The sequence below is a fragment of the Neolamprologus multifasciatus genome, chromosome 7, assembly GCF_963576455.1.
Source record: "Neolamprologus multifasciatus chromosome 7, fNeoMul1.2, whole genome shotgun sequence".
NCBI classification, from domain to species: domain Eukaryota; kingdom Metazoa; phylum Chordata; class Actinopteri; order Cichliformes; family Cichlidae; genus Neolamprologus; species Neolamprologus multifasciatus.
The window spans coordinates 33490109-33517595 of NC_140445.1; the positions used below are offsets into that span (position 1 = coordinate 33490109).

The 27487-nt window shown below is 39.4% G+C and overlaps 2 protein-coding genes across 8 annotated transcripts in view; one reads left to right on the top strand and one right to left on the bottom strand.

Moving 5' to 3' along the window:
* The window catches only part of stxbp1a (syntaxin binding protein 1a), a 38474-nt gene extending 35130 nt beyond the window's left edge, over positions 1–3344 (top strand). For both annotated transcript variants that reach the window (XM_085164934.1, XM_085164935.1), the window contains one exon: positions 1368–3344. Coding sequence is in view for 1 of the 2 variants with exons in the window: in XM_085164935.1 (XP_085021061.1) it covers positions 1368–1450 (83 nt within the window). In the remaining variant the exon portion in view is untranslated. The remainder of the gene's footprint in view (positions 1–1367) is intronic.
* akna (AT-hook transcription factor) lies at positions 2728–26123 on the bottom strand. Of its 6 annotated transcripts, none has more exons than XM_085164918.1 (25): positions 25711–26123; positions 25214–25323; positions 18605–19149; positions 16854–17637; positions 16467–16770; positions 15287–15361; positions 14914–14976; positions 13788–13908; positions 13481–13575; positions 13312–13371; positions 11473–11591; positions 11185–11356; positions 10547–10716; positions 10289–10441; positions 9891–10131; positions 9392–9498; positions 8935–9194; positions 8701–8845; positions 8013–8165; positions 6123–6265; positions 5736–5861; positions 5445–5555; positions 5170–5268; positions 4776–4920; positions 2728–4298 (listed from the first exon to the last, which is right to left on the bottom strand). In XM_085164918.1, exons 3-25 carry the CDS (start codon positions 18903–18905, stop codon positions 4046–4048), a joined length of 4200 nt encoding a protein of 1399 aa, XP_085021044.1. In that variant the 5' UTR covers positions 18906–19149; positions 25214–25323; positions 25711–26123; the 3' UTR covers positions 2728–4045. The 6 variants fall into 6 exon arrangements, with proteins under 6 accessions (XP_085021044.1, XP_085021043.1, XP_085021045.1 ...); XM_085164917.1 differs by having other exon boundaries at positions 25434–26123; XM_085164919.1 differs by adding an exon at positions 23815–23893 and having other exon boundaries at positions 25214–26123.
* Positions 26124–27487: the final 1364 nt, after the last annotated feature.

The following is a 27487-nucleotide window of genomic DNA, read 5'->3' on the forward strand; positions in this document are numbered from 1 at the left end:
CCCATTGTGTTCAGCTGCATGTGATTTATAATACAGCCTAATAACTCGGTATCTGACTGTATGTTTGTGGAGTGAGAGTGTATTAGAGTAGAGTAGTGCATTACATACTCCTGCACAAGTTCACAAAAATTCCAGAAACTAAAGGGGACCTATTGTGCTCATTCCCACTTTGACTTTATTTTGGAACTATGCAAGAACAGTTTTATGTTACTAACAGTTTTAAAAAAAACAAATCTTTGTATCTTATACTGGTACTATTTGCAGCTTCTCAGTTCATCTCTTAAACATATTACAAATTAAATTTCTGATTCTTAAAACAAAATTCATACTTTGATGGACACACTGTGTTACTCCAGTACAATTTTGGGGATCTATCGGTAGGATAAGTGCCTGCCTAGATACACACAATACAATTGTTGAGAAAGCTAATTTAGCCACATTAGCCTAGCATTAGCCTTTGGAGCAGTCATCAATACAAGACAACCAGTGTCAGTGATATAATATTACAGCTTCTATTTTATAGCTCTGGCTCCACAATGAAAATTCAGCTTCATACTGGTCTCAAATACCACTGTTTTGTACTTTTAGAAAGCTAAACAAAATTAGCTTGTTTCTGTGACTGTATTTGGAAATACCATCCAATTAACATCTGCTACATCCCAGGGTAGGTTACAGGGATTACTTGTCCATATGCTGAAGTATTTGAAAGTTTGTCCATGTCCAGTTCAATGTAATGTCAATTGTAACAGTGTGTGTCTATATATATATATATATATATATATATATATATATATATATATATATATATATATATATATATATAATGACAGAAAATAAAGAGAAGCAAAATAGGTCCACTTTAATGTGCAAAACAATCTAAACCCAGAAAGGTTTTAGTCTATTCTTAAAATAGCCAGTATGCAAAATTTGAAGTGGTTTAAATAGTTACTTATCCTTTAATTCATTTTCTGATTTATGTGACGTGAGCATAATGCTTTATCTTCCCTTTGCATTTAATGTCTGTGTCAGTAAAGAATACAAAGCATCTCCTCAAGACAAAAAAGGAACGGAAACCCCCAAAAGCACTTAAACCTCCACTTGAGTACAGTGAAAATACCCCCCGCCCTAACACTTTTAAAACTCTTTTAATACATATTAATAATCCATTTTAACCTTCTGACTAACAAATTCCGATTCCATAACTTTAGGATCTATCTTTACTTTCAACGTTATGTAAGGTTGTCCTCGTCTAAAAAGTAGGCATTCATAACATAAGCTGAAAACACATTTTTCATCAATTTCCTTCCAATCGTGCAGATCTAACGCGCTGTGTTTGTGTGTCTCTTTATGCGTGTGCGTGTCTCCAGGATCGACCCACATCTTCACTCCCACCAGCCTGCTGGAGCAGCTCAAGGCCATGAACAAACCAGACGAGGAAGTGACGAGCTAAAAATCCTCCAATCAGTCTCTCTCCTCTTAACCTTACTCCCACCCCCTTACATCATTCCCCCCACATCATTCCCAACCAAATCCTACACATTAACTGTGTATGCATCTTGCTTGAGAAGAGAAAAAATTTAGACAATTAAAAAAAAAAGAGATACGTTATATCAAAGAATAAAATTGTTGCAAGTATTCTCATATTTTACAATGGATGCAACTAAATAAACGTATTTAAAATTGATTAAATATCAGAAAAGAAGGCCATTTAAAATTGAAATGACCAAAATGTAATATTGTACGCTATGAAACCTGCTAGGATGTGTAAAAGGTAGATGATTTCTCTTGTTCGTTTCTTTCGGTTACCTCCATGGTGTGACTTTTACCGTTAGCAGATAGAGGAGGGATGTGCAGCCTGAGGGGTTCATATTGTAAAAAATATATCAGTCACCATGCAATATATGCATAGATATATTTCATCAGAGAGGAGTCTGTCCTATCACCCTTCCCTTACCCATTTGAGATGTTCGTATTCAGTAGCATGCTTGGACTGTGTTTGTATCCAGTGTGGATGTTCCGAGAGCCGCATGTAAATGTTGTGGTTGAATATGGCGCTGAAAAAACCTTTTTGTTTTGAGCATCACAAAAAGGAAACTATTCTTCAAGGATTTTTAAGAGTTTAAGAGACAATTTCACTGGCCGCTTTATTAGGGATACCTTTGTCACTGCTTATTAACACAAATGTATTGCTAGTAGGTCACAGCAGAAGCTTGATGCATGTAGGCATGGTCAAGACGGCCTGCTGAAATTCTGGCAGCAAAAGGGGTCCAAACCTGTGTCAGCAAGGTGTAACTAATGAAGTGGCCGCTGAGTTTGTATGCTCAAGTAAACTTGGTCCCAGCTACTGAGCTTACAGGCTAGCAGAGAAGAAAGCAGAAAGTGTTCAGGGATGTATTGATTTTTGAGTTTTTGATACTCAAAACAAGATCTGTTGGTTTTAAGTATTCATTTTAAGAGCTCCACTTAGTCAGTCAGAAAAGACGGAGCTCTGTTAAAAGCCAGAATCATCCCTCCTCCAGCTGCCGAGACTGTAAAGTATTTACTTGCCACAATCTTTTTCCTTTCTTCTGCAGAGACGTCACGTTTCAATGTCAAAAAGGCCGTTGCTTGCTGATATTTAATAAATAATCCTCCAAAAAGGGCCAGTTGTATTTCAGTATTGTATCCTGTCAGATTAAGTCTCATCATTGGTTAGTAACGATGTTTAATTGGGCCATGCACTGAATAGTGTTGTGTATATGCTATATGTTGCTGTTTTAGCGTCTCACTGTTGAATGGTGATTTTTCTGACTGTGAAGTAGTGACTTTTCCTTTGACGAAAAAACAAAACAAAAAAAAAGCCAACGTGAAGCCGCCGTGTTTGTGGTGTTTTAGCTGTAGCTGTTTAGTGGTCCACTGGGAAAAAGAACTAAGATCTATATTTTCTTTGTCTGTTTTCCTCCTCTGGTGTAATGTAAAACCCTCCAATAGTGAATGGCTTTGCAAGTTTAAAAAACAAAACAAAGAAAAACCCTGGAAAACCCTCGCCACTTTTCTTTCCTCCTTCTATTGCCTCTTTCCTGGCCAAACAGTTGTATATTGCACTATGATGCGTTTTCTGTGATGCAAACGCTTGTGTTTATTTTTTTTCTATTATAATTTGCTGTTGTATAGGGTTTACGCTGTCAAATCAGTTGATTTATATCAAAATTATTTATCAGAGAAGATAATATTGAAACATTAGTCTGTCCTAAAAACTGTTTAACTTATTGGGATTGTATGTTTGCGAGTGTTGAAGCACAAACAATACTTCCATGTGTACCCAATATGTACTAAGGTTGTCTAATAAATTGGCTTCCATTATACTGAAAGACTGAACTTTTTTCTATTATTTCTAAAACAATCAACAACACACAGACATTCTTTTTTTTTTCATTACGGAGCAGTGAAAATGACGTTGGATCGACATCGGCACAAATAAGCAATAAATTAAAAAAAACAAAGTACAAAAAGCATTTTTCTAGAACATCGCATTTTAAAATATATCATCTACACGTACAAAAAAACCTTTGATATCCAGCATTTGAGGCCCTTGGTACATTCAAATGATTATGGTTTGAAGAATGACCATCTAAAACTGAGCTCATGGCTCATGAGTGCATTTCATTTACAGCAGAAATAGTTTCTACATCATCAGAAAATTAATTTCTACAGCGACTAAAATAAGACTGATGTTAATTTCAGATTTCTGAAAATTAGTGTCACATGATCAAGAAATGGCTCAAAGTGCAGAACTAATTCATGAGAATATACAGGTCTCTGTAGTACCACATAGGTTTGAAAATAAATATGATCTATAAGACATAATAGTGTAAACAGAGTTATTGTAATGCTTACCAGCAGATAAAAATACATGCTTTGCAAACATCAGCAAAGAAAACTTACAAAGAGGATTTGAGATTTTTATTCACTTTGGTCCGACTCAGTTCTTTTGGCTTGTGCCTCGTTCTGCAGCTGCTTTTGAGTTAATGACTCTCAGTCATAGTGCCTGTGATGACAGTTCACACTAGTAGCTGCAGGACTGAGTGAGCAGCTCCTGGTACTGCAGTCCAGATGCCAACGAGCCAGCCATGTGCCTGGAGGTGTGTTTCATGTGTCGAGCTGCTCTGATGGCTTTGTTCAGTGAGCTGTCCAACGAGCGCTCCCTGTCAACAGACAGTGAGCGTCTTTTCGTCCTCCTCCTCACCTCCCCAGGACCAGTGACCTCGGAAGACATGGGAGTTCTGTTAGGAGAGACGTTGAGGGGGGACGAGTACAACCTGAGAAGATGGTAAAAAGTAAGTAAGGATCAGGACAGAACAATATGTTTCTATGTAACATTCTCTCAAAACTATATATGAAAAATGTTATGTATCAGAAACTGTTCAATAAACTGCACATAACTTGCACTATTTTGCCCCAAATTCTCATCCAGCAAACCTCTCAGCTAAGAGGGAAAACCTCCCTTCAGCGCAGCCATGTGCACTTAGGGAACGACCTGGCCAGTCAAGCCAGTGAAATCTGCCCTCTGTGTTTTTAGCCTGAGGTGATAATGCTGTGTGGATTCTGGACACAGTTTGTCATCTTTAAGTTTAAAATTAAATAGAAAATAAGGATATATAAATGAAATCTGTTATTTGCATGTTAATCTAAAAGTTTGGGAAACAAAAAAACGCAGAAAATGAAAATTTTAAGCTTTTAGGATTTTTGCATACTGTGTCAGATGAGTGTGTGAGCTATGAGGGCAGCGCACTTACAGGAGTGGTGGAGGGCACACTGGCATGCACTGCAGCAGTGCAGGTGGAGCTGCAGATGCAAAGAACCTGCTCCCCACTGCTCCATCAGGGGACTCGGCTGGCTGGTACTTTATGTGTGTGGAAGTGTCGGAGAGTCTGTGACTGTCTGCGAACCACAGAGCAGGCCAGGAGCTCCATTAACACGTAAAATAATTGCACTCATTTCATTTACTGCAGACTAAATTTATGAGTCAAGTGGAAATCGGGCATAAATTTCCACACAACCAAACTCTTGTCTTTGTGTGGTGAAATAATGGATTAGCCACACAAAGATAACAGTACATCCTTCTTCTGATAAGGATTTAAACCTCAGTGCTCTAACTGGGCATCTGAAACGCATCTCGTTGTCTCTAACCTGGCTTAATGACTTTGTATGATTCGAGGCGTCCGCAGAGAGGACATTGATGGCAGCAAGTGGAGGAATGGAGCATCTCTCTACCGCCACCAGCCGGTCCTGACAGTACAGAGACATCACAGAAGAGGCTTTATGGAGGCTCAGTCGAACCATAAAATTAATCCAGATAAAGCTTTAACATTGGTTAAAAACATCTTTAAATTAAAGTGCACTTCAGACACTTGGATTCTGCCCTCTTTGCTAGCAAACATGTTTATCCAGGCATTCATTCTCACGTTCAGGGGATGCTCTGTGAAATGACAAACACTGAGAACAAACAGGAGCTTGACTTCTTCTGCCGTCAGGTTCATCTCCTTTTTCAGGCACAGAAACAACAGGATGCTTCCCTGCAATACAGAGAGAGGTTTCCCTCAGCTCAAACCCTCAAGACTGCAGTGTAGATGACTGAGAACCTACATGGATTTATTTAACATGTCTGAACAGGTCCCACTGCAATTTCAAATTTCTGAAGCTGTATTTGACTGAATTTGTCTTTGTGTCTCCAGTGGTGTGGTAGGTGTTCTTACTGTGCTGTGTCCGCCTGCTGTAGACAGTAGTTGTGCGGGAAGAGCAGCTGTCTAGTGCTGCAGATGTTTGAGTGCATCTGGACACCTGAGGCTGTGGTGCACAGGGCTGCAGCTCCGATCTTGTCACTGAAAATAAAACACTGACTCAATAAGTGATATGGCTTGCCATTAAAAATAGGAGTTAATGAGCATAACAGGCTTCAGAATCAAAAACAGGATGAGAACCTTAAAGGAAACTACACTCTTACATCTGTTAGTCCCTGTGAGTGAACATGCTTCGGTTTGACCATACAAGCTTTCATAATGGCTAAATGAAATGAATAAACTGGTATCACTCCGTCTCCCTCCTTGAGTTTGATGATCATTTGTTAATCACAATGAACTCACAGTAATCATGTTGTGGCTTTTGTTGGTTTATAGAAGCAGATTTTCTCCTGGCTATTCGTCTCTGTGTGGACTCCTCCGCAACCTCGTCCACCATCTGTGTTTCTCTTTTCCCTGCACTGACATCACTCCGTTGCTCTCTAGACCTGAAAAGTGGAAGAAAGCTGCTATAAATGCTTTAAAACTTCATTTGTGACATAACTATGAAATTTCCAAATCAGGCCGTAGAATATAAGATCACATAGTTCATTATGCATCCACAATTATTATTATTAAATAAATAAATAAAACTTTATTTATACTGGAGATGGACCGATCCGATATTACGTATCGGTCCGATACTGACCCAAATTCCTGGATCGGATATCGGCGAGAAATAAAAAATGTAATCCGATCCATTAAATATCAAAAAAGCACCTCACAAAACTTGCTACACGGCGTAACCCGGCTCATAACCGTAGCACTTTGCAGCAGTGTGCATCACGTGATAGAGCAGCTGTGTGCTACCAAACCAGCATTTCATCTCCGAGGAAGTTTTCCCAGAGAGAAGTAAAGCAAGTGTGTAAGTTCATCTCTGAATGTTTGTAAAACATTCCAGCATTAAGCTTAACAACCGATATATGGAGCGACTGCCTCTCTCTCTCTCTCTCTCTCCTGCTCCTACTTCAAACGTGAAACTGATCAATGATCAGCTGATCGGCTTTTCTGTCGCGACTCGGTCTCTCTTCTTAGTTTTTGGCCCACTTTGCACCAGAAAGAGGAAACCAGCGGCTGAACAACAGCAGCACTATTAAGCTTGATAAGCTGCTGTTAGAATTTATTTAATATTACTTTCTAGACCAGGATCTTTTTCTACGCAGCTGACGGCTGGTAACTGTGCAGGGGCGGATCTAGCAAAGTTTAGCCAGGGGGGCCGATAGGGCATGAACAGGGAAAAGAGGGCACAAAGACATACTTTTCTTTCTTATTCTCATTTAAAATGTCGAGCTTTTAATAAATAATTATCTGACTCTTACACCCAAAGTTTTAATCTGATGTAAAATATATATATAAGTCCATTACTGTATATAGTAACTGTTAAGTCTAATATACCCTAAGCTATAGTACTTTTTCCTTTGGGAAGATACCATCTGTGCAGTCTGCAATTTTGTTGAAGAAAGATGTTGAATCTATTTAATTATTCTTGAAAAATAATTTATTTCTGTGCATTCTCCTCCCTGCATCAAATCAAATTTGATTACATCAATTAAGCATCATGAGGTGGGGGGTGGTTCCCTATTTTTTTTTGCTGAGAGTTTGCAACCCTATTAGTTAGCAGAAATATTAAGCAACCTAAGTACTCTGCTTAGCAGAAATATTAAGTATAAATACTGTATAAATACTGCTAAGTTAATAAGATTAGTATTGCTGAACTATGAAATATTTTGGGGGCAGTGTATTTTTTACATACAGGTATAACAGAATAGCTTTAGTGTTGTTATTTATTTAAACTTAAGTATAAACTTATACAAAATGCAGCAAGATATTAAAAAAACGTTTTATTGATTAAAAAACACACTATATCGGATTCATATCGGTATCGGCAGATATCCAAATTTATGATATCGGTATCGGACTTAAAAAAGTGGTATCGTGCCATCTCTAATTTATACAGCACCTTTCTAGACAGAGTCACAAAGTGCAGCACATCAGATAAAAAGCCAGATGTTGTTAGACATCTGGAATAATTTGAAAAATTTGGGAATATCACCCAAAGCAAGCAAACACAAATCAGGTTTTTAGTGCTCCTACTTGGCAACAAAGACAAGTGACTGTATAATCCATCACAGTAGACTGACTCTGTGGTTTTATGTGGAGCATTGAAAAGAAAAAAAGAAAAAAAACAACAACAACCTGAAGCAAGATGAAGAGGTGCTTTGATTAGAGCTGTTATCCTGAGTTGATGGAGCTGATCTAATAGAGCTGATAGGCTTCTTGTTTCTCAGACGATCTTCTAGTCTCTCCTTCAGTTTGGTTACCTCAGCCTGCAGTATCTGGACTGCATCACTAGAGGAAAACAGAAAAGGGATCTTTACATAATAATCCACCTTTGCAGTTCATATGTAAGCTTGAACTAATACACTATCATACCACACCAAGTTTTGTGGCCAAATATTGTGACGTGACCTCTAAAATGCTTTACTGTGGAAAATATGCAACTAAACCATTCAGTGGATGGCAAATACTGATGTAGGTGTCAAACCAAGTGCACACGCATTCTGAAAAGAAACAAGAAACACCACACCGTGCAGGAAACAGAAGCTCCTAATATACAACCTGATTCAACAGCAGGTGATTCTGTAATAAAATACATAAAAGAAAATTATAATAAAAACATTACAACTAGTTTTTGGCGTGATCATGTTACTGCATTATTGTAGCAACAGTTATCGTCATTCATCAGAAATCATTAGGATTCACAGTGACACTGTAGAGTGACTATCTACTGCCTCACTCTCAGAGCTTTGTGTTTCTGGGACATTCTCCACTTGTACTGTTGACTTGTTTGCTTCAAGTCCCATCCAGACACACAAACACTCACATGCAGTTCTGACTGGAACTCCTTGCTCGTGGAGAATCGCAATGGTGGTGCTGAGTAGTGGTGGAAGAGCTTGTGTGTGAGCTGTCGAGGAAATTGATAGATTTGCTGTACTGGTCAGTCTTTTCACCTTCAGAGTCAATGTGAGCTGTAGAAATAAGGGGAGGTCAGCAGCTTAAATACTCAAAAAGAGAGAGAGCACTACTGATTACTAAGTAAATCAAATTGGAAACTCACTGCCGTCACTTTCAAGTCCAAACTCACTGCTGCCACTTGCCACCCTTTGTTGTCTCAGATTGACACAGCAATTTGGAGAGCAGGAGGAGGTGCGTCTCCTCACTGCCCTTCTGCATCTCTGTGGTTGGTCGAGGCTAAGTTGGGAGCTCATAATCAGGTCTTTAGCTGTATGACTGTGCAACGGTGAGGAAAAATGAGATGGTGCAAAGACTCGGCCTGTCTGAAGACTCGTGCTTTCTTCCTGAGGCACTGGAACACCACTGCACCATAATGGAATGTAACAAGGACAAAAACAAAAACACAGAAGACTTAATCAAAGAAAAAAACAATCACTTTAAAACAATAGAAAATCACATCAGAATGTGTTGTGTGTGTTATGGGGTGGGGGATGGCACCTGAGCTGAAATTATTAGTGCAGTAAATCACTATGGAGGAAGGGAGGCAGAGTTGGACTCACCTCTCTGATGCTCTCTGGTGGAGAGGACTGGAAGCTGTTGCAGGAGTTAGACGGCTGCTCTCTGAACCAACAAACCCGCTGTCTGTCTCTGGAGAGATGATACCATCCTACAAAACAGAAGCTATACAACATTAACACTGATCATCACACTAGGCAGCTGCAACGAATATGTCAAATCTTTAGTAAAATAAAGTGTTTTGTTAATCATTACAGAAATATTTTAGTATTATCTCATAGCATAAACCACCTTGAGGTGACTGCTGTTAAATAAAGTTGTTGTTTTTTTTTTAGCTACTTTGAAACTAATTAAACTTTGGCATGTTGGCAGGTTCTTCCTTTTAGTAAAATTTAACTGTTGTTCGGTATTTATCAGCTCCAAATCCAAACATGATCAGCTCATTTTCACTCAAGCTTGGTAGAACCATACACCATACAGGCCATAATAAGCAACATTTTTAATGGAACTGATACAGGATAAGTGACCATCAATATCACTGACCTGAGAAAACACTCTCCTGCCCCCAGCCTGAACCTCGGAGTTCCTCAACTCTGACACTTTTACATCTCCGAGGCTGCTCAGACTGCTGCTGTGAGACTTTCCCACCTCTACCCTCTTTATGTTACTCTGACGAAAAACAGGAAACATCATGAGCCGGCTGGAGGCCGGACGAGGACTGGACCTGCTGTTTTGCTGTTTGTTCACGTCAGAAGAATAGCCCTGATGGTCTGATTGTGCATTCCTGTGAACAGATAATTGGAGAGAATTTAGTCCAGTGGTCGGAGAAATTAGCTTCCTCCCAATTGTGTATTTTTTACTCAATTTTTTGTCCAATAGAAAAAACAAACTGTGCTGCTGGTGAAAATGCAGACCATCTTGCCTTTTACTTTGAGACTAACCTCTGAGAGAGAGTTTTCCAGACTTCATTATTTCCAGTTTCCTGTCTGTCCTTGTGTTCAGACTGCATGTTAGTTCTTAAAGCAGGAGAGGAGAGAACTGCTTCATTCAGGCTACGCTCTAGAAGTTTGGGAAGCTCCTTGATGCTTCGGTAGCTAAACAGATGGAGGAGAAACAGTTAAATAATTAAAAGTCCCAGCTGTAGGACTCCCTATTTATCAGATTTCATGATATTGATGCATTTAAATATAGCTACTCACTGATTCACTGCCATGGTAAAGTCCTCTGCAACACTTTTAATTTTGCCCTTCAGAGGATTGAGGTAGAGAGTTTCTTCATCCTCTCCCTTGGACTTCTCTTCATCGTTCTCTTTACAGGCTGAGCTCACTTCTGCTTCCGCTGCCTCAGAGAGCAGAGGCACAGGCAGGACCTCAAAAGAGAAAAAGAGAAAAGTAATTGAAAAGATAAAGTCTGTTAAAGCTGTGATCCTGTCCTGAACAGGGATTTCATCATAAACCAAAAATAGTCCAATTTTGTGAAAATAAAAATCTAAGTTTTCCACTACAAACCACATCAAGCAGTTAAACACGTTATGTATCACACATTCACAGCACTCACAGGTGCAATTTCAGCTTTTTCCATTTTGCCTAAGGACAGTTCCATATAACCGTACACTGGAGGAGCTGGGATCTAACCACTGACCTTCTGATTTGTGGTAATCAACCACTCTGCAGATGTCTGCCTTGTAACTAGAGTGTGAATGAATGCAATTCCCTACACTCACTGTGCTACAAGGGCACTAAAAACACATGCCTCCTCCACACAGACTAGGTTTATTACAATTTGCCCATGCTGCTCACAGAGTCATAATAATCCCGGCCATACACACTGTTGCTACCTGTGGGTGAGTGAAGGTTACAACATCCACAGAGAGGGCAGATGGTGTGGTTGGTTGAGGAGGTGGAGAGGGAGGAGTAATCCAGGTGGGCTGATCCGGTTGCATCTGTTCCACCTGCTCCTTCAGCTCGTCCGTACGCAGCCCACACTGAAAGATCAGCCCCTCCAACTCCCTGATGCATAACATACATGTTAAAAAAGAAAAATGAATCAAAACAACTGAGTAATGAGCACACATAAATGCAAAATATAAAATGTATTCAGATGTAATGCTGGACATCAACATTACCGTTCTGGGTCAAACTGGCTGATTTCTATGCCTCGCTGCTGCAGGAGTTTCTCCTCATCCCTCGCCAACAAGTATCCCCTCTCCAAAGATTCGAGCCCCTCAGCAAGCTGAGCCATACCCTAAAAGAAAGAACTTTTATGTATTCCATTCAATATATGTTCCCATTAGATGTGATGTTTAAAAACCTAGAGAATTCGATGAACATACTACCCAAGTTCCTTTATTTATTTCAATGTATCCCATGCTACTTACCCAATAAGTATTTTATAACACTGAATAAGCATATCTCTGCATTTATTTGGAATGGCAAAAGTCCACGAATTTGTAAAGATTTCATGCAGAGGACTAGGCCAATGGGTGGATTAGCTTTGCCAAACTTGCCAAATATTCGAAATATGCTGTACTGGATGAGTAATTTTACTACAGAGACTCCAGCTCGGCTCCAAATTGAGTAATCCAATTGTGGCAAAATTTGCCTATCAGCTTTGTTGAGTTCAGCTCTCCCATTAGAACTATACACCTATAAACGTAACCCTTTGTTGTATGACTCGCTCAGAATCTGGGTGCAATGTAGGAAAAGGTTGGGGTTACACTTAATGTCAATTAAAGCACCTATCTGCTCAAATCATATGTTCCCATCCTCCATGATAGATTCTGCCTTTAAAATATGGGAAAGTAATGGCCTTAGAAATATCAAAGACCTTTTTGTAGATGGGATTTTTGCCTCATTCACGCAGCTCCTGAAGCAGTTTAATGTTCCTCTGCAACATTTTTTCCGCTATCTACAAATTCGCCACTTTGTAAAGAGTCGATTTCCTTCATTTCCGGAACTACCTGAGGAAACTTCTTTGGATAAAATTATTAATATAAACGTTCATAAGAGAGGGGCGATTAAAGAAATCTATGCTATATTATTAGATCTTCAATCTCCTTCTCTCTCCATCCTTAAAGCACAGTGGGAGAAAGACCTTGGGATGACTATAACAGATGAACTCTGGCTTTTCTCAGGAGGGTACACTCTTCTTCGATATGTGCCAGGCATGGGCTCCTTCAATTCAAGGTCCTGCACCGATTACATATCTCCAAGGAAAAGTTAGCCAAGTTCTATCCAGGAGCTGACCCTCTGTGTAACACATGTAAAGCAGAAACAGGTTCGCTCCTTCATACCTTTTGGACATGCCCCAATCTTCATAACTATTGGGTGTCTATATTTAACACTGTGTCAGAGATGTATAACGTTAAATATGATCCTTCTGCTCTAACGGCTATCTTTGGGGTGATACCTCAAGACATCACTTTGCCAAAATACTATTCGAATTCTATTGCCTTTGCTTCACTTATCGCAAGGCGCCTTATACTTTTAAGATGGAAGCAGGAAGCTCCTCCCACACATGAACAGTGGCTTACAGAGCTCATGAGGTTTTTACATTTAGAAAAGATTAGATATACACTGGCAGGTTCAACCACCAAATTTCTTAAGGCATGGCAGCCATTCCTGATGTACATGGAAACATTTAAAATGACTACCTTATCACAACCGGATGCCATATCTCTATATCACTATCATAGTTAACTGTACACTGAATGTCCCTTGTACATTTTATTTTTATATTTGTTTGTTGTTGTTTGTTTGTTTTTTGTTTTGTAGGGGTTTCTTTGGTTTGTTTGTTTGTTTTCCTTCTCTATTTCTGTTATCTTTTGGGGTATTGTAAATACTGAACAGCAAACTACTGTATGTTCAATGTTTTGTTATTAACATGCTGCTGTGACTGAAAATAAAATTTATAAAAAAAACCCCCAAAAACCTAGAGAATTCTGCTGTGCTTTTGTTGCTCTTACCTCAGTTTGTTCAAAAGGTTGAAGTTTTTTGCTTTTAAGGAGATCCTGAAACGTCTGCAGCTGAATGAAAAATCAAAAGGTTTATCATTGATTAATTTCCTAAATGACCATTATTACCAGCCAGCAAATCTGATCATTCTCATCTCTAAAGATTTAATTGGCCAGTTACCTGCTGCAGAAATGTTTCGGCCTGGCTGAACAGAATATTGGCTAGCTGCTGTCCAAGCTTAGAGCCTGGTTCGGTAGGACCGGTAGCTGAACTTCCTGTTACATGGACAAACAGATTAGAAGGAAAATGCACACAATGCCTGTTGTATACACTCATCAAAGCCAGAGACAGTTCACCCAAAAATTCTAAATATGTGCAGAGTCATTTGTCCATTCAGATAATTGTGGTGCAAGCTACCCGGTTTAAAGATACTGACTAATACAAGATTTAGCAGCAAAGAAGTAACCATTAAATAAAATGAAGATACCCTGATCTGTCGTGGGTTTCTGAGCCCGAGGAAAATCTAATTTTAGCAACTTTGAAGCACCGCAGTTTAGTCCTGATTGCACGCAGTGGCTGGGATTTGGTGGGTCAGAGTACAGGTTAACCTGGAAGAAACAAGAAAAACAAAAACAAACATGTTCTCAATAATTATTACCTAGCCTGTCTGTATGTGGACTTCTACATTTTGTAAGAGACACACTGTATCACTGTATAGTACTTTTACCCATACAAAATGAGACTTCAGCAGGTTTTGATCAGTGTTTGCTCTAATTTCTCATTCTAGAAATGTGAAGTGAGTCAGATTAAAAAACAGCATACACACAGCAGGAAAACATCCCCATCTAGTGTCCACAGGTTGTAAGCTTTCACTAAGGCCTCACAACTATTCTGACTGACACATAAGGAGGGTATTGAGGTAATTAAGGGCAGGGGAGAGTAACAGAGTTTGGAAAAAAAGGAGTTAAACATAGTCAGTCATCAGCCAACCAAAGTGTGAAAATGAGCTTGACAGTCACTCAAAGCTGTAAATCTTTATGACCTTTAACAGCTCTCAGAAGGCCCTTTCCCCCCCCCCACACACATACATACATATTGCAAAAGTAAACAGCTGCATGGCACCTACAGGGACCCTTTAATATACAATTAAGAGACAACAGAGATTAATCAGAAAGACAAAAACCCCACTTAAAACCTAAATTCAGATCATCAATCAGACTGGAACCAGTCAGATTTCTTATTAAACTGGTTATAAGCTCAGCTACAAAAGGTAAGTCTACTGGAACATATGTCTAATCAGAAAAAAATACTGACTAACAAATATCTGCAAATTTTGTTGTAAAGGAACTCCTCCCACCCTCACCACCCTGGTGAGGGGAGGATAGAACAGATGGTGGTTCAGTTTGTAATGAATGAGATGGAGAAAAAGGAGGTGAGGAGTTCAGTAAGCTGATTTAAATTAGTGCTGAATGTGAAGCGCTGCAGCACAAACAGAAATGAGCCACCAAATGTTTAAATGAGCCATTTCCGAACACTTCAGCACTACTCCTGCCTCTTCTGTATTTATTTCAAATCCCACTTTTCTGAGATTTCTAATCATTTGTATGACATACTGCTCTGTCTATGATGCGCTGAGCCTGCCTGGACCTGGGATGCTGATTCTCTAAATTTCTGTCCTGCAAAAATGAAATATAGACATATAAATGTTGTGACATAATGAATTTGCTCTACTTTGAAAGTACTTTCCCACCTGTTCAACTATCAAAAGCCACATAATTACTCTTTGTTGACAAGAAAAATTCAATAAATGCCAAAAATTTAAGTAAATAAGTTGTATATCACTTTGAAGTTTGGTATTAACTTTAATATTTTATAGTGGCTTAATGGTTGGACAACTAATAATTATGTATGATAGTGACATGTACTGTTTTTCAATCCACACCATTAAAAGGTGATAAATTATAGCTGGATCTCTAGATTAACTACCTTGGCTTTCAGACGCAGACGATCAATGGTGTTCTCTGCCTCGGCGTACTTAGTCAGCAGTCTGTCGTAGTCTTCCTGCAGCCAGAGGAAATAAAGGAGAAGGAAGTAAGGAGAAGCAGTGCAAAAGAAATGTGACATGAGGAAAAAAAAGTGAGACAAATGAAAACGAAAGGGAATAAAGCAAAAATGGGGGTGGCGATAAAAGAGAGGACTAAAAGACTGGAGCGGAATTTAGGTTCTGTTTAGTCTAATTCATCCTGTGAGGCTATCAAACGTAAACAAAAGCTAACCATATGAGGACAGCCAGGCAAATTATCTCTGTGTACTTTGGTTTTGGATTTGCTTTTGTTTTTGTTGGCTGTCCAAATAAATGGATGGATGGCTTAATGCTCAGTTTCAGTATAGTAACTGAAACGCTACAGCAGACAGTGACATTCTGGGTAATAATATTAAACAAAATTCATTCTAGAAAATGTATTTGTATGTTGTTGTTATATTATAGTTAAAACTAAGTGAAGAGAAATCAGTGTTGTCTTATTTTCACGTTCAATAAAAAAAATTAACAAAATGTCTCCATTATTCAGATTCCACCACTGTGATGAGTTTGATTTGAACCGTGACACAAAAACAAAGAGGAAATAAAGTGGGGCACCCTAAAACTACGAGTCTCATGTGCCATGTGTTTAAATGCGTTTCCCCTATTTTTCCCATTTAAAAACCTTGAGCTGGGAGCTGAGATGAGACTTTTTCTAAATATATTAGTCCCTTCTGGCATATCCATGTTTGATGTTCACACATTATTAAATTCAAAGGGCGTCCTGTGTGACGTTTTCACCTTTTGAAATGAAAGCTCGTACTTTAAGTCCAGTCAGTATTGGCATTCACACTAACCTGGAAAAAACTCAGACTTCTTCATGACATTTTGACTTGTTATAGTACAAAAAGTACAGATCTTATTACTGAAGCCTCAATTACGTGTCCCAGCAGACCCTGTCAGTGAACCTGTATTCACAGAAATAGGACCTCCCCTAAGCAGAATGCAGCCATCATTACTACAGCTTTGATTTTAATACTGGGACAAGTTAGATATCTTATGTCCATCTCAATCAACTTTAGTGGTTTAAAGTAATTTTACAGAGAACTCTTCCAAACTGAAATACCTCTTAGTCTCTACTAGTACCTGAAGCTGATTGACCAGTGTGGTGGCCTGCTGGTGGCATCTGAACTCCTGAGGCACAATAGCGTTGATTGCACTGGTTGCCTGTCCGTCAGAATCTGGCGAGGTAGGAGATTCACCAGCGGTGTTCAGTAGGACTTCTTTCACTATATCAGCAGGGGATTTGAAGACTATAGGTGGCTCGGGTGATAAGGACTTCCTCGTTAACAAGGGCCTGCTCTTGGGGGGCTTGTAACCGCCTTTGGGAAAATGAACTCTGGGTTTGACCTTCGAGAAGTCTGGTGTGTGGTAACTCAGGGGCCCCTTTCTGGAAAAAGAGAATTGTGATGTATGAAAATAGAAAAGAGCAAAAGAAAGCCCAAATAAAATGGTTAATAAAATGTGTTTTACCTAGATTCGTCCTCTGTAACAGCATTGCTCCTGGTTCTAGGCGTTACCACGTCCCTGTCACGACGTGTGTTCTGTTGTTTGTTGGGCCTGACTGTGCCGGGGGAATGAGTTCTTGAATATGCAGCCTCAGGAGAGTGCTTCCTTATCTTTCTCGGTGTGGGAGTGGGGTGACTATGCTCCTTGTCTCTCTTTCCTGATTTTTTTCCAGGGCCATTACTTAATCTCCTGTAATGATTTGAGATGACCTGTTCAGAAATCAATGCTGCTGGCTGAGGCAAAGCCCTAAGCTTTATCTCGGGACAGCGAGGACTGGAGTTGAGGCTCATGTGGCTACTGTTAGACTCTTGAAAACTTTCTGTAAAGCTTATTTCTGGAAAGGTTTCAGCTTCAATTCCTGGGGCAGTATTTAATTCCTCGGCAGTGAAATGCAGACGATGGGGCAAAGTGGAAGCGGCAATGGGTAAGGCAGAACGGGAGGCTGGACAGGAAACAATGTCCACACCATGCAGCTGAATGCTAGAAGATTGTCCTGACCTGATCTCTTTATTCTCTTCTTTACCACGATATCCTTCAGCGAGTCCTGCCAGCTTTCTTCCAAGCTCCCCTGATGTTCTAGTGTGCTCAAATTTCTTTTTACTCCAATCACTCCTCCCTCTCTCTTCTTCTCCATCTTTGTCATCATCCGTCGTGTCATGGTGTTTGTCCCACACAGAAAGATGCTCTGCTACCTGCTCCTCCATTCTCTGCCTCACCTCCATATCCTCTGACAACGTTTTTAACTCATCTATAATTACAAAAAGAAGAAGGCATGAAAAAATAATAAGGAAGCAAAAAACGTGTTGCGCAACAAAGGACTGTGTAGCTTTAATGAATCACACAAATGTGCACCGTCTTTGGTCTTCAAGCGCAATCAGTTCCATGACTCCAGCCATTAACAACTAAACTTATTCTAAACCTCGCCAGCGCTTCTGCTATTTTTTTTAGCTTTGTCTGCTTTAGACTGACCTGAACAGGTTCACGGATCAGTAGTGATGAGAGCTTTGTCTCAGACCACAACTCAGGAACAAACAAGCAGTTTAGTACATATTGTCTAAAGCCCAAGGTGGCACATCATGTGAGGAGTAGAACCAAGGGGATCCATGCCATTATTCAAGATTCACTCGGTCGTTCACGATGACCCTTTAAAAGTGTTACTGTTATATGTCAAGGTGTGTGAGGAAAATATTCTGAACAATGTCAGTATTCACCACAATCCTACTCACTAGATTTGGCTAAATCCCGTTTTGTTTTGACTTCTCAAAATTGCCCAAAGAGACTAATACGACGGGGAGACAGGAAAAATTTTGTGTGTATTTGTAAAGATTTTACAATTGTAAATTACTCTCTACAGTACAACCAAACAAGCAGGGACCTCTTTTAATCACCTGATGACAAAATATTTAGTATCTCGAGAACAAAGACGGAATTTACATTTCTATCATTCAGTTGTCAGGATTTGTATGTTTTCTATAATCTTAAACATATTATTTTTAGGTTGTAGAAAATATAAAATATGAGAAAACAAAAAAATGAAAACAATTATTCAATTGTTATTCAAACAGGTCTCAGAATCAGGTGTATTCAAGTGCTTTAGAGTGGAAACTAAGAAATGAAGGTCAAGAAAATAAGTTAATAAATTATAAATGAATGCTCATAGGATGACAGTTTTCCTGTATCTTCTTCTGTTGGTTTATGGTGCGACAGATGCTTACTCAGCTTGTAGATCATCTCCTCAGACGGTGTGTCCCTCTCAGCCACACTATAATCTGCCTCCTCTGGGGTGAGGGATCCAGGGCACCCATCTGAATTGCATTCCTCCAATTCCACATTTTCAAGTGCCCCTGACAGTCCAATGATACCATTCTCATCCATTTGACTAAAAAAGTCATCCTCTTTTTCTGCCTGTTCTTCATCCCACTCATCCTCTGATACAGCAGTGCTATTAGGTGAGGAATGGACTGGGGCAGGGGTCCAGAACAGAACCCCTGCTGTGGTGTTCTGTCTTGTTTCCATTCACCTTGCAGCCTCTCCCAGTTCTTTGTTTTGACTTCAGTTACTGTTTCAGCCAGGCCTGGGAACCTTTAGCATCTTTTTTAGTTTCTTTGGCTCTGCAGCCACTTTCAAAACCATGGTGGAGGAAGTTTACAAATTGCGGTAGAAGTCATTGAGCTGGTGGCAGTCCAGAGGTAACAGCTACAGACTCAGTGCTCTTCTTCCTCTTCAGTGCTGAGGAACAGGAAGCATTTGGATGCAATACCTGAAACACAAACGAGCAACCGATACTTATTTCACTATATGTAATACTTTGCAATGAATCAAGGTTAACACACCTTGAGTAGCACGATTTGTTAATGCAGAAGATTTGAGGCTAACCCCAATTCCTAATCTATTTTCCATTGAAATAATTTAACAAAAAAAAAAAAAAAAAATCATGTCACAGATAAAAAACAAACAAACAAAAAACATCCTAGACATAACAAACACAATAAAGCCATGAAAAAAGAAAGAAATTACAAATAAAGAGTGTTTATTTTGCAAGTAAGCAAATAAACACTCTTTATTTGCTTACTTGCTTGGTTTAGGTAACGGCAATTATTTCCAATTAAAATAAACAAAAATTAAAGTTCTAAATTGTCTAATCCTTCAGTCTAAAAGCTTTTCTGTTCTCTTTATCAGTGCTTGTATTTTATTTTATTAGCATTGTACTAAACAATACAGTCAAACTCATTGGGGAGAGCTTTTAATTTTTTCTCTGTTTTAACACTGATCAAACTCTGAAACAATAAAACACAAACAGACTTGACCAGGATAATAATAATAATCAGTAAATTCAATACTATATACATAATTAAAAATGTTCATAAATGTAATTAAAGAATGGGAATACACAAATGGCAGCACGGTGGCACGGTGGTTAGCACTGTTGCCGCACAGCAAGAAGGTCCTGAGTTCAATTCCAACATCAGGCCGGGGTCTTTCTGTGTGGAGTTTGCATGTTCTCCCCGTGTTTGCGTGGGTTCCCTCCGGGTACTCCGGCTTCCTCCCACCGTCCAAAGACATGCAGCTTGTGGGGATAGGTTAATTGGAAAATCCAAATTGCCATTAGGTGTGAATGTGCGAGTGAATGTGAGCACGAATGGCTGTCTGTCCCTGTGTGTTGGCCCTGCGACAGACTGGCGACCTGTCCAGGGTGTACCCCGCCTCTCGCCCTATAACAGTTGGGATAGGCTCCAGTGCCCCCCGCGACCCTGAAAAGGAGAAGCGGAAGCGAATGGATGGAATACACAAATGATCTACCAGCTAGATGCTGCTGCCTTTAAGAAAAAATAGGCTCCTGATTATTTAAAGCTTAGTTGACTGACTATTTCCTTTGAAAATGCGCAGTTCAAACACTGACTTGTGATATTTTAGGATATCATGAGAATATTTACAATGCAGCACGTATGGACCGGTTTCTAAGGCGACATAAACTTTGTGTTGTTTACACCACTGATTTAGAATTCTTTTTATTGCTCCCTGCTCAAATCCTGTACCATCTGCTCACACTGTACAGCTTTTACACACACTACTGAATTCATCTCAGTTGCTTAATTCACAGGAAACAAACACAGTATACAGGTAGCAGATCCTTCTTGATTAGTCTGCTAGTTCAAAATGTCACATAGCAAGTCTCCCAAGAATTAGCTTGGAGCTGCAACAGACACTATGGCAACTCCACAACATGAGCTCAAGTTGTGTTTTCAGAGTGTGCAGTTAAACATCTCTGACAGCTATACAGCCAGTGGCTCACTCCCAAAGCTGCATTTCAATGTTCTAGAGCAAGGGTGGGCAATTAATTTTCCCAAGGGGCCACGTGAGAAACTGGGACTGTTGTGGAGGGCCAAAACAATAAGCTTATAAAATGATACAATTAATACTGAGCAGAACTGAGTTCAACTTGGTGGTGCAATCCTCCTAATGGCCAACAGGTCTCAAAGTACATCAAGACCATGCATATTTAAACTTTAAGCTATTTGGATTTGATTGCTTCAGCAGCAAAGTCACACTGTGTAATTATCACTTACTTCCACTGACACTTACAGAACAGCTATTTCATAATGATGATGTAGCTTGATTATTTTGGTTTTGAGCCAGCAGGTCAGGAAATAACAACTGCATACCGGGTCATGGACTTTAACATGCATCAATGTCAGAAGCAAAGTCTTCCAATTAACATTTTAAAACAAAGCGCAAGTAAAGTACACACTCTACAGCACTCACATTCCCATTAAGAAAAGTGGTAACCATGGTTGGTTGCTTCTTTCATCAATGTCCCAGATTACCAAAAGAAGATTATGAAGCCTGGTGCTTCTTTCATCTCTTAACTAACATACAAACATTACACACAAACAGACTCAGATTTACCCACAGACGCACATGCACAGACTCGCATCCCGCTGAGCCCTTTCATACACAAATCACTGGCGACTCTCCACACAGGCCAACATGGCAAACTCACCATGCATTTAAACTAGACCGCAAGGAACAAGAGCACGCAGCTCTGCGCATAAACAACATGAGAGGTAGGTTTAAAACAACAGTCATTTCAGAATAGAATCGCTTAGAGCGCACAGTGTAATTATGGCATTATTTCTATGGTTTCTTCCTTCTTGGACAAACACAAATTTTCAGGGAAATGAAGACCAAATCCCCACCAGGCTGTTGCTGAAGGGAAACTGCACAAGCCACAAATTAATGTGATGCAAATATATGTATCACCTGACAGTTTAGTGCTCATTTTATTTTAATAGATTCATGGCCATAATAAAAATTTCTTCACCAAAGATTTTACACACAAAATGAGATTCTATTACTTAAGCCATGCAAACATCTGGTCAAATTACATTTTGTTCATTTTTTAAGAAAACTGTATGTGAAAGTCAAGCTTACTGATGCTTTAGCAATAGCTTGCAGTTTAAATTGTCTGAAATGTGATGTAGAAATAAAACTGTGGATGTCAAGAAAGATTTGGACATTTGCTGGGAAGAAAGATAAAGCAAAAACCCTGATGTGACTGCAAAGTGCTTGGAGGACGGTTTAGCTGACACAGTAGCAACAGCTCTCCTTTCATGCAGCATTTATGTACAAAAAGGTTCTACATGAAAGAATCATCAGAAAAACTTGCTACCTGCTACCTCATCACAAATGTCAGTACAGATAAAGATCTTTAGTTACAACCATTTTGGAGAAAAAGAAGCTGGGGGATATTATTAAAAGAACACATTTCCTACTGAGGACTGAGGTCGAAATACAATTATGAATTTTAATAATTCAACTAATCATGCAGTCAGTCCAGTAAAGTAAACTAAAAAGATACAGAGCTTCCAGGATAATTATCCATGTAATGGGAGGAAATAATAATAATAATATTAAAATGAGGTAAGACAGCATAAAATGTAATTCCTAAATTCAGAAGCTTTTACATTATCTATATCTATAGGAGCTTCATTTTGGTGAGGAAAAAGAAGCACAAAAAGAACTCACCTGTTACTCTGCTCATAACTCCATGTTCATGCCCAGGAGAACTAAGTATTTAACTCAGCTGCCAGATTTGGGGGGGGGGGGGGGGGGGGGGGGGGGGGGGGGTGGGGGGATGGGCTAAGCTGCTCTAAATCCCTGACAGGGGGCTTCACCGATTGTAAAGAGACAATAATCATCATGCAGAACACGAGACTGAAAAAACTCTGTGCTACAGACAAACTAATCACAACCAGATGGTGAGGCAAGCCAAGAATACATGTATGATGCACAGGTAAGCTGGATGTTCGGGAAGGACAGAGATGAGGAATGACAGCGTGAGAGAAAAAAAGGACAGATGATACGGAGGAAGAGGAGAAAGCAGAAGAAGAAAAGCTGTCATAAAATCAACAGGGAATATATATGTTTTCACAGAGTGACACTTGCTGAATTTTGAGCACACAGTGAACAGAAGTGTAGGTGGAGCTGCCCCACAGAGCACCGATCTGTTTAGGAACGTCTAGTGAATAAGATATGGCAGCTAATCTCCTTAGGAGGCACAGGGAGCACTGAGGACACAGGATGAATATGCAGAAGGAGCCGCTCAAGAGAGTGATTTAATATTTTTACTGTTATTTTAAATACTACTGAACTGGAATGCTCTGGCATTGGACTTTAGACTACAAGCCATATTTAACAATACATTCATTCAGTGCTTTAAAATTGCTAATTAACCTAACCAAAGCATGTCTTTGGACTGTAGGAAGAAGCAAAAGTACCAAGAGGAAATTCAAAAAGGCAGGGAAAACAGGCAAACTCTACGCAGAAGGACACCAGCTGGGGTTTGAACTAGGAAATTTCTTCCTATGAGATTATAATACACTGCCCACGTTGACTGTTGACTGGTCGACTAATTGACTAAATTGTGCAGTGTCAAAATACACCGTCATTCATTGAGCAAAACATTGGCAACTTTTGTAAGCAAAAAGGCAATTTTTTTGGCAGAACTGGCAACAAGTCTGGACCTAATTTTGACCATGTGCTTTTGACCATGTGCTTTTGACTATCCAGCCTTAATACTCCGCCTTACCTGCACGTAACCTGTACGTTACAATGTTTTCCATCTTTATGCACCTTCTTACTTCATACTCCCAGTGGACTCCGAGTTCAATAATATTGACATACTAACAACATTTTCAGCTTCCTCTGGCAGAACAAAAGGGTAAATAGACTGGTGCTTGTATTTTTTTTTTTATCTACACTTACTAAACACTTTTTTGGGCTTTTTTACACTACAAGCTAAACCCATGAACAGACTGCAACACTTTTATCGCACACACACACACACTCTGAAAGGAGTGAATAATTTGGGATTCAAGGACACTTCAAGATGCAGACTGGAATAGCCACGGAGCGAACAACTGACCTTCCAATTAGTAGACGGCCCACTCTACAGCCTAAGCCACATCACCCCAGTAGTGCTGTTAACTTGCTGTTCAGTGTCTCTAAGGTTTGCAAAATGATAATAATATTCCTCATCATCGTATGCAGTGCTAAAAATCAACTGTTAAGAAATCACAGTACAGTATAGCAATAATAATAACAGCAATAATTACAGAATTCAAATGTTAAGGGACTTAAGCTCAAGTAAAATCAGGTAAGGCTTTTCTTATACATGTATATTTTGAAATGTGACTTAAAAGAACTGACTCAACCAACTGATTTCATAGCCTTGATTAAAAAAAATGTTCTGTCCTCTTTAGTTTTCAGTCTGACCCCAGGAACAGACAAAAGACCTCTCCCCAAAGAACTTAAAGCACATACTGGTGCAGATGGTACTAAGAGGTCAGAGAGGAACCACTGTCTTTTTTATTGGTTTCTTCCAGCCTGGCCTCAGAGCAAACAATAGGAAGTATACTTCATGAGAGGGGACAGAGAGAAGACAAAGAGGGGGCATGTCACCATGGCAAACTGGAAAACAGAGCTCTGAATGAAAAGTCAATTGGTGTATTTGAACCCTAACCATGATTATGGCTTTATATACCTAACAAAGAATTTTTATTGCCTAAACACAGCAAGAACGTAAGCCTGCATTAAAAATCTAGGCAAAAATGAAACATGTTTGAACCAGCCACCTTGCACATGGTGATATGATCTATGGAAGTTTACCCAAAATATACTTGGGTAAACTTATAATAAACATATAATTATATATAATTTCCACGAGTGAATTATCAGATAAAAGGATACAACATCCAGTGTACCAATCCTTGTTTCTGTTACTCTATGTCAATGAGACTAAATGAACGCACTTTCAGTATTAACACTATCATATATTCCATGACATTAAGGTTAAACTTCAGTTACAGAAAAAAAAATCGTGCTAAAAAAAACAACTAAAGTTTGGGTTCAGGTGGTGACACTTCTAGTGGATGTTAAAAACAACAGCTAATCGTGAGAATTCAACTGGGAGGAGCCACTGATTTCGCATGGGATCACCCCACTTTGCTGTATCCCAAATATCAGTGCTGCCAAATGGAGCTGATTCTGTAGAGATACTGTAAAAACATAACTTCGTGCCTTGGGAAAGCCAGGTAAGAAATCTACAGTCTTCCTTTGATCCACAGTTTCAGGCAGCATCAATATCCTTTCCCCCCTAACCACCTCTGCTTTACAACAAGGACTTCCAGTACTATAAAGAAAAAACTTGTTCAGATATACAAACAGCCAAGTACTACCAGCCAGTCTGGTGGGCTGTGGGAGCCACAGAGCAAGAAACACCGTTGTGAAGAAATCTAACAGCATTACAATACATTACAACTTACCTCGTACAAACACAGTAATGGGTCAATACTGGAGATGACCAAGAAGACTTGAGGGATTTCATGATGGGCAGATTTCACAGCATGGGCCGGTTGCCTTGAAAACAGCAAAACTAAAGAGGAGAAAAGACCCACCCCTGTGTCACCATGGCACACGCACCACAACAAACCGCCATCAGTAAACAGGGTTCTGGGGGTTTTAGGAAACGGTTAAACAGCTCACTTCACGGTTCGTCGCTGTTAGAGTAACGTTGAGAGTAAACCGTTAGTAAATGTAAGCTAGTTCTACAGCAGTCACTGCCAGTTTTAGAACTTAGTTGTCGTTACTGTCACTAACTCCTTATTCTCTAGTTAAAGCAAACCTAAAAAACAGACACTACGACCACTTTCAGCTACATTATGTTGACAGGTTAATTCCGACGCAGTTGCACTGCTACACTCATTTCTCCAATAAAAAGAAAAAGCTGAATTTTCTGATAATTATGGGGCTAATTATCAACCTTGGACGTTGGAGGAGCGTGGCACTGATTTAGCTGGAAGAACAGTTACTCGAGGCGAACTAAATGGGGAAATGTTAGCCCTGAGCTTATACTTCAGGCATTTTATTCTCTTCTAACCACGTCGTGCACAACTGGGCCTCTTTTTTTAAAAGGTGATATTGACGACAATGATAACGCTTTCCACCATAGCCTAAACTCAGTGGTTGAACAAAGGCGTTTGTTGCGACCAGTGAAAACCTGACAGGCAAAAGTGAGGAGCATATTTTTAACAGACGCACCCAAAGCTTGAAAGCTTCAACTCAACATCTGAGTAGTGATTGGTTATGATGGTGCTCAGGGGCGGGACTTCTCTTAAATCAACATACAAGGGAGGGTGCTGTTCAAACATGAGACCACAAGAGGGCACCGTTGCACATGGTTTAATTTTTTTCCTCCCATATTTAAAGGCAAGAAAATTGATCTTATTGATACTCCGCACAGATTTGCACAAACTTAAAGACACAATTAAACAAAATAACACAAAAGTCGTAAAATTCCTTATTTGTTTTATTTGTTAATGTACTACTGTGCATTAACAAATGCACAGGGAGATATCAATTTTATTGTATTCATTCATTTAATAACAATAAAGGTGTTCAATTCAGTTTTTAAAAAGGTAAAAGGGAATTTTTAATACAATGTAAAGGAGAGTAGGGTGTACAGTGCCATGCAAAAACTCTTGAGCCATCACTCATTTCTTTATAGTTTCCATTGCTTTGAATATGTGAGGATTCTTTTAAAGAGTCACCATGATCTTGAGCAATAGTTCTCCAGACTTTCTGAAGGTATTTCTAAATTTTCATTTGGACACTGGCTGTTTTGTTTTTTTTCTTTTTCAGTCCAGTCTTTGTACCTGACACATTTCAGAGGAATCTATTTTGGTTGTTAAGCCACTTAACACTGATCTACAAATCATTCAAGCATAATGAAGACACCTACCTCAAATGACACAAATATTAACAGACAACTTAACAAAGACCAGTTTTAAAGTATTTCTTCAGGCACCTTCTGTGATTTATGGTTTGGTGATGGTGGCACTGACAAAAAGACAGGAGGCAGAGCTGGAGGTGGCAGAGTTGAAGATGTTAATATTTCACTGGCAGTGACCAGAATGGATAAGATTAGAAATGAGTACATCAGAGAGACAGCTCAGGTTGAGTGATTTACAGACAGTTAGAGAGGCAAGGCAGAATGTTTTGGACATGTGCACCCTTTGTTCAGTGGATACAGTGAACAAAGGATGTTGAGCATGAATCTATCAGAAAGGAGGAAAAGAGGAAGACCATAGTAACAAAAAAGTCAGAATGAAAGAAAGGAAATGTAAAAAAAAAAAAAAAAAAAAAGAAAGAAAGAACAAAAACATGGATGTAGAGAAAGAGGATATGAGGTGTGACAGAATGGGACTAGGCTTTTTTTTTTTTACTGTCAGATTGTTACAAAAACACATATTTTTAACCATTTCTTGAGCTCAATTTATGAAAAATGCCAAAGATGACACAGTGTGGAATGCATTAAATAGTACTTTTTGCACCAACAAGGTGATTCCCAAACAGATACTAGCTGAAAATTTGGCATATCCATACCTGCCCATGGTGTACCCTGCGCCAGTCCTATGGGAGCTACCCCTGCGACCCTGATAAGGATGAGCAGCGGAGAATAGATGGACCTGACACAGAATCTGTGAGATGCATCTAGCCCTTCAGTTGATCCATCTACTGTTAGCTGAAGGCTCATCAGA